The sequence below is a fragment of the Engraulis encrasicolus genome, chromosome 1, assembly GCF_034702125.1.
Source record: "Engraulis encrasicolus isolate BLACKSEA-1 chromosome 1, IST_EnEncr_1.0, whole genome shotgun sequence".
NCBI classification, from domain to species: Eukaryota; Metazoa; Chordata; class Actinopteri; order Clupeiformes; family Engraulidae; genus Engraulis; species Engraulis encrasicolus.
In genome coordinates this window covers 17,489,379-17,496,878 of record NC_085857.1, presented here as the reverse complement: position 1 = coordinate 17,496,878, position 7,500 = coordinate 17,489,379, and the positions used below count along the sequence as shown (strand labels likewise).

At 47.0% G+C, this 7,500-nt stretch overlaps 1 protein-coding gene across 1 annotated transcript in view; it reads left to right on the top strand.

The window, feature by feature from the left end:
- The first annotated feature begins 3,029 nt into the window (after positions 1 to 3,029).
- Positions 3,030 to 7,500, top strand: part of sdk1b (sidekick cell adhesion molecule 1b) — a 396,999-nt gene continuing 392,528 nt past the window's right edge. The window contains exon 1 of the mRNA XM_063198261.1: positions 3,030 to 5,112. Within this exon, the coding sequence (XP_063054331.1) occupies positions 4,311 to 5,112 (802 nt within the window). The 5' untranslated portion in view covers positions 3,030 to 4,310. The remainder of the gene's footprint in view (positions 5,113 to 7,500) is intronic.

Below are 7,500 nucleotides of genomic sequence, written 5' to 3'. Positions count from 1 at the left end.
TTCCTCCCGCATTTTGAAACTATGTGAGAACTTTTCTATGCCATATATCTCTTCCACAATACTAAGCATGCCCTCCCATTCTCAGTAAGCCTTCGGTACGGGAACACATGAGACTTCGGGTGGGAGCATTTTTACATAACGTATGCTGGTTGGCATCCGTCATACTTGGTCTGCCGAGAACCAAACAAACACTTTGACCACAACCCAAGAGGCTTTTATTTGGCTCCAAAGAAAGAAGCAAAAAATTGGAAATGTCCTGTAAGAGGGTATTGATAGAATGACCTACATGACACTCTTGTGAATATAGCACTCATCATTCAACACAATGTCCTGTCAAGGTTAAACCTTTTCTTGCAGTGGCAGTTATAGCCTGAAACAAGTGCTGCAGCTAGATGTTTATTCATTTATGTTCACAGGACCGTCCCCGGCTTATCTGAAGGACCTACTAACGCCTTATGTTACTGGAAGAGAACTGCGCTCATCCAGCACAAGCCGTCTGGCTCTGCCATCCAGTCACTCTAGGTACTCGCAGTCAAGATTGTTCTCCATTGTGGTACCCAAGTGGTGGAACGGTCTCCCAGAGGCAGCAAGCCTAAGCACATCTCTTGCAGCCTTCAAGAAACAACTAAAGAGCTTCCTCTTTCGAGAGAATCTACTAAACTAATGCTTGAGCTGGCCTTGCCCCAGGGCAGACTCCTGACATGATGTTTAGTTTAGTTTAGTTTGTGTGTGTGTGTGTTTGTGTGTGTGTGTACTCGTTATTTACTCTTTATAACCAGTATGTGAAAGTGAGTGTGAATGGGTGAATGTGAGGCTTCCATTGTGAAGAGCGTTGAGTGCTCAAAAGAGTGAAAAGGCACTAGCCTATATACACTAAAATATCAATTTACGAATTCCATTTACTTTTAACAAAAGTGTGGTCCACTGTGACCCATGACAACTTGAACCCAGGCCTTGCCCCAGGGCAGACTCCTGACATGATGTTTAGTTTAGTTTAGTTTGTGTGTGTGTTTTTGTGTGTGTGTGTACTCGTTATTTACTCTTTAAAAAAAACAAAAAAACAAAAACTAACCCCTCTTTGCAACTGCACTTATCTATCTATCTATCTATCTATCTATCTATCTATCTATCTATCTATCTATCTATCTATCTATCTATCTATCTATCTATCTATCTATCTATCTATCTATCTATCTATCTATCTAATCTGCCATGCTTTCCCTGGTTTAAAAATAGCAATCTTCAGTTTTATCCCACTGACACATATTTAAAGCAATGATTTATGGATTACCATAAAAGCGATAAGGTCATTCGGGTTGTGCAGATTTTTTTTTTTTTTTACATTTAATACTCAGTGATTTAATGATTGACACTTACTTCCTTGCAATCCACTCTACTCTACTCTACTCCACTCATCTCTCTCTCTCTCTCTCTCTCTCTCTCTCTCTCTCTCTCTCTCTCTCTCTCTCTCTCTCTCTCTCTCTCTCTCTCTCTCTCTCTCAGTCTGTCTCTCTCTTTCTCTCTCACCACTCTCTCACCCCTCTCTCTCTGCCTCTGTTAAGTGCAGCTAGACTGCGAAATGTGCCTTTCAGTGCTTCAGGCCGGCTGCATATTACAGTAAGGTCTTGTATTTACTGCGCCAATAATTTCACACTGAATTGAGGCATTAATGTCACCCCCGTCTCATCTGCCGTCGTGTCAAGTCATGGTCCGCCAGCAGCAGACGCAAGAAGACGTGCTTTAGGCCACTGTCTCTAAACTCGTGGTGAGTCATGACCCAAAACTGGGTCGCGGAGGGATCCTGGCTGGGTCGCGTAACAATGGCATAAAAATGCCTTGGATAATGTCCCATATTATGACCTGGCTAAATAGGCACTTGAGATGATATTACATGTCCTGGTTAAAGGACTGCAACATCAGTAGGTTATGCTTTATATTTTTCAGCATTAGAATGAAGTGGCTTGAGCACAGACCTACTGTACAGTATGTCACATGCAAACACGCTAAAAAGCGAACCAGTGTACAAACAACCCATGGACCAACAGTGGATCAAAATAAACAACGGGGTCGCATCTTACTGTAATGACGATAGAAAGTTGTGTGTCCTATCCTTTTCCAGTTACTGTAAGAACCACTCTACTTACAGTTGTTCCCAAACTGGGAGTTGGAACCCCTGGGACTTGCAGAGGAACGGCAGAGGGGTTGTAGAGAGAACGATAAAAGCCATAGGCATTACAATAAAACCCATGTACTATGTGTATAGGCCACAAAATATTCTTAGCCACAAAAAATAGTGTTAGTTCCTAAATGGGATCCGAACAGAAAAAAGTTTGGGAACCACAGGGCTAGGCTACATGATGATGAAACTGCAAAAAAAAACCCTCAAAGACAGAAGTCTAATGTGGGTTTAGATAGCCTGGGGTGGGATTTTAATGTTTAAAATCTTGGAGACGGGGTTCTTTATGGCGGTGGGCTGAAATTCAATAGATCTAGTTACCAGTAGCCTATTCCAATCTGTACTGTACTGATGCCATGTGGCCTACCAACCCTGCACATGAATTCTGCAGTAAGACTTAATTAGAATTCATTATTGCGGTGCATTTTGACACAGCTTGGGGCAAAAAAAAATTAAACCACACTTTGGTAATTAAATCAAGCCCCAATATTTTATTTTGACATTTGAATTCTGCAATATTTTTGTGTAGGCTAGACTAACAGTCGTGACTGCAGTCAACACGTTTGAGTTTCAAGTAGACGGATGCTGTCTACTTACTGACGATCATTTCCCTTCCATAGCTCGTCTCTCTCACTCTCCCACTTGAGCTGCACTATCCACGCCGCCCTTACACCGGAGCGGGGGCGCCTAGCGCCGCGTTTTCGGGTGCGCAGTCTACGCGCTCCACGTGCTCTCCATGAGAAATAACACAGCAGCTCGAGATGCGAGCCAATCCGATGCCAGCGAAGGCGGAGCGCTCGCGCAGTCTGAATGGAACTTTTGCCTCTCTCCTCACTTCTCCAGTGCAGAGAGGACCGGTTGAGTGACAAAAAAGGACGACGTATACGGTCTTGACTTCACTGGACTATCAGAGAAACTTGTGGACAACACGTGGACGTATCCCCCGGATTATATGTGGTACCCTTTTCTAACAAATTATTTCAAGGCAATGGCGAAGAATTCATTAATTTGAGGATTGGTTATTTCGTTATCTCTTTTTTGCGGCACACCAGCAGGGCACCCGCTTTCTGTGGAGTAGGCTACTGACAGCGGGCTGTCGCTTCGTGCAACAGTCAGCGGGTACTTTCAGTGGAAACCAGACCCTTTTTGGAGGGGCGGTTGGACTGTCCAAGGGATTCTTTGCTGTCGACGGACATACAGGGTTATTGGTACACGGAGAAATTTACGGGGTTGGACACATTACCTGCTGTTGTTCTCTCACATCGACCGTGGTCAGATCTGAAGAGGGATTTTGGAGCACAATGCTCTCTCTGACCACGTCCTTGTGCTAAGCCGATGTCCGCTAGTTAACATGCAAGGTGGCGGGCAAGATAAGGTCTGATTATGCATCAGTGAGCTCTCCTCGCTGAAACCTGAAACTTGTTTTCCCACACATTCTGTAACTGCTATTGTCTGACTGACATTTAGTGCATTTTGTAACTAGGTGGCTTCCCCAGTGATTAAATTACACAGGGTCTCCATTGATTTAACCTGTTGTTCGTGAACAGGCGGCTTGCTGGTACATTGTGCGCCTCAAGTCAAACTGTTGCCATTCTGAATCATCAGTGCGTTCATCCAGAGCCTACGTGTAGCCTATTTTATGCCCATATGCGCACTGCCAATTTCTATCTGAAGTAGCTCAAGGCAGTTATCTTGATGTTTCATGGGACATTGATAACCTACTTTGGTTAACGAGGTTTTATTCAGGACCTTTCTCATTTTTGTTCACATCCAAAATTGATTACTTACCCCCAACCCATTATTGGAAACTAGACTTGTTTTGTGCTTTTCACTGTTTTTGCACGGTGGTGGTGGCAAGGACTCGTTCAGGAGCCAACTGATCCCGGGGGAAAGCATAATGCGGGGAATATACTATAGGCATCATGCAAGGATGATCTAATGTCTTGTTTTGAGCAAATCATTTCTACCGCGGGATGATCTGACAGATAGATAAATCCCACGTTAAAGACATCACAACAACCCCGACTGGGGTTTTAAGGCTGTCACTGCCACCCAGGACTACACAGCCTCATAAGCGGATAAGTTCAAATCCCCTCTTTTAAATGTATTAATACCTAACCGCGATCAATTTCGGATGGACAAAATGAGTTGTTACCGCGTAACACCGCGAGCTCACTTGTCTAACGTGACGGTGGCAGAGGAGGACGGGGGAAAGACAACAGAAGAGGAAGCAAGGTGCTTTTCGGCAGCAGATGCAGAGCTGCGTGTCGGTCTACGGGCTCCTGCTCTCACCGGCACCCCCTCTCTGCTGGTCAAACATCAGAGGCGCGCGGCCAAAGGCACAGCTACCACCAGAGCCAGTCCTTGTTCGCGAGACACTGCGGGGCAAGCTGGGTCGGCGCGTGGTAATGAGCAGCGCGTGGTACCAGGCGCTGCCTTCAAAGAGAGGGCGCAAAGGGAGGTCGACGAGTTACTGCTGAGCAGCGCAGCAGGTGTGTTAAAAGACTCCGAGCGAGAGTACCGATTTCACCGGGGAGAGCAAGAGAGGAGCACCAGCAGGATGCCTGGGACCTGCCGCGGTGTAGTGCTTGAGGGGGCCACTTCTTGCCCTCGCGGTCGCTCCCGTAGTCCCCAGAGCGCCACGGGGGACGACACTCGAGACCTCACGCGGGCTTTTAACGCCTCCTCAGAGTCCTCGCCACACAACCGGACACCGAGGAGGAAAGACAGCTGGAGCAGCCGGGACATGCGAGACCTCGCTGATGGGTTTGGGTATTCTTGTAGCCAGGAGCGGCGAGGAGAATTTACGCAGGAGTTTTTAATGAGGAAGAGAGGCGCCGTCCTTCACCGGGGCAAGAACAGCGCACTGACCGGTTTACAGTGGTGGATATGGGCATTGTTACTGCTATGGAACACCCACGTGTTGCAAGCACAAGGTATGGGGCAAAATTATGACTACATCTTGTTTTGTCATCTTTATTGGTCCGCTGTGCCTTTTATATTGCCACGCTGATGTTGTTAAATTTTGTTGCTTGGTTTGTATGCGGTTATGATGCGTGGTTTCTGCTGTGCCTCTTGTGCCTTTTTCTCCTACTGGAGGTTGTAATTATAGTGTGTTAGGCCTTGAATTTATTGCTGTGCCATAAGTGAATCAATGGAAGGATCAATGCTTGGGAGACATGGTCGCTGATGCTGGGAGTGCATGCGTGTGCGCGCACCAGTGTGTGTGTGTGTGTGTGTGCGTGTGCGTGTGCGTGTGTGCGCGCGCGGGCGTAATGGCGTGCGTGCACGGGCGGTTTGTGTCGGCGACGGCGTATAGCCTACTCCAGCGGGATCAAACCTAGGGAAAGAGGGAGGGAGAGGGATCTAGCATGAGACAGCGGGAGAGTTAGAATGAGCGAGGGAGTGAGTAAGTGAGAGAGAAGTGAAAGGTCAGATGCTTTGGAGGCTCCCATTTTCTCAGGTCACATACACGTCACATCGACTGAATGTCAATCTCTCTCTCTCTCTCTCTCTCTCTCTCTCTCTCTCTCTCTCTCTCTCTCTCTCTCTCTCTCTCTCTCTCTCTCTCTCAGTGCTACTCTAATAGAGGCGTAAGTCACAGGCCAATGAGACACTTCGCGCGCTCTCTCTCTCTGAACGACATCCAAAGTATTTGCTTCGCGCCGCTGCAGCGGAGGGTTGGTACATGTGCCGTCACCTCTTCTGGCTGGCTTACCCTAAAAACTTTCAACGGTTCTGGCACCAGTTGTATCCAAGTGGAGAGAGTTTGCTGGCAGTTTGCCGCCTATTAAGCCTCCCTCTCTCCCCCCTTCCCTCCCCCCAGATTGAATTAACAATGCCTCTTTAGATGACCCGAAATTGCCAGGGTGATGTAAAAGTCCAGACCGGGGTCTGACATCCATGAGTGTGCCAAGACAAACGGAAGACCGATTGCATAGCCTTGTCCGCCTGGTCGTTGATTTGAGCGAATTCTAGGAACACCACGGTACATCCCAGGCCTACTTTTTTTTTTTAATTATTTTTGTTTACATAGACATGGAGACGACGAGGAGTGTAAGCGGATTAAAAAGAGAAGCTGTCGCCTCATCCTTTCCCCAAAAACCTGTCACGGTCATCGTGTGAGGGGTGGGGGATTCCTATTTTGGTCCTATGGCGCGTATTATTATTTTTACCCGCCCCCACCTCTTGCCTTGTTGTTGTAGCCTAAGTAGGCTATCTGGAAACGGTTCCCAAACACTCTGCCACGTTATATGTCTTTGCCCCACAGCCCTACCTACCACCCACCGACCATAAAATATGGAACAAAAATTGAAGGGAAGAAAAGAAAGAAATATTAGCCCAACAAAAAGTACAGTCACATTTGAATGGAAGAGTTTTACTGGAGGGCAGACCTCTCCTTCGCTATTGCAGTTGGCCAACAGAACAAATTGGATGCTGTGTTACCGACATGAGCCAGCAGCAGAATGGGGAGGAGGTAATATGCTATTTCACGCACACTTAGTATTACCCACCTTAATTGCGTAGCGCTACGGGGTATTTGACTGCACAAAACGGATTTTCAAAACCGTTACCTTTGCTTTTTCCATTCTCTTCTTTCAGAATCAGCATCCTTCACTTTGGTCATCTTTCCCTGGTCTCTCTCTCTCTCTCTCTCTCTCTCTCTCTCTCTCTCTCTCTCTCTCTCTCTCTCTCTCTCTCTAACTGTACGCTTCCTTTGGCACTCTCTCTTTTCATCACCACTCCTTTCTTTCTCCCTCATAGACTCCCTCTTTTAATCTCTCTCTCTTTCTCTCTTTCACTGTAGGCTACCTTTGCTCTCCCCATCTCTCTCTCCCCCCTCGCTGTTTGCCTCTTTCTACATTTCACTTTACACTCCACTCTCTCATTCACTCTCTATCTCTCTCCATTATTGCCAACCATTTTTTTTACCTGTCTTTCTCCCTTTCACTTTACTCACCCACATCTCTCTCTCTCTCTCTCTCTCTCTCTCTCTCTCTCTCTCTCTCTCTCTCTCTCTCTCTCTCTCTCTCTCTCTCTCTCTCCCCTCGGTGCTGCTTGCAGACTCAGCTTTCCCTTCGGTTTAATGTCAAGGTCTCATGGAGCCTGGCGGCGACCCAAACCCGACCTGACTCGAGGTTGGGGCTCAAGGTATTGATCTCCCATGCCGCTCCAGCCAAACGGCTAAATCAAAGCCCGGGGAATTAGAATCAGTTTCACCTTTCAGCCTTCCACTTTCAAACTTAAATGCTTTTAATTATTGTCCCTCCCACCACCACCATCACTACCACCACAGGTCTTTTCCAGCGGCGGCAACTGACATT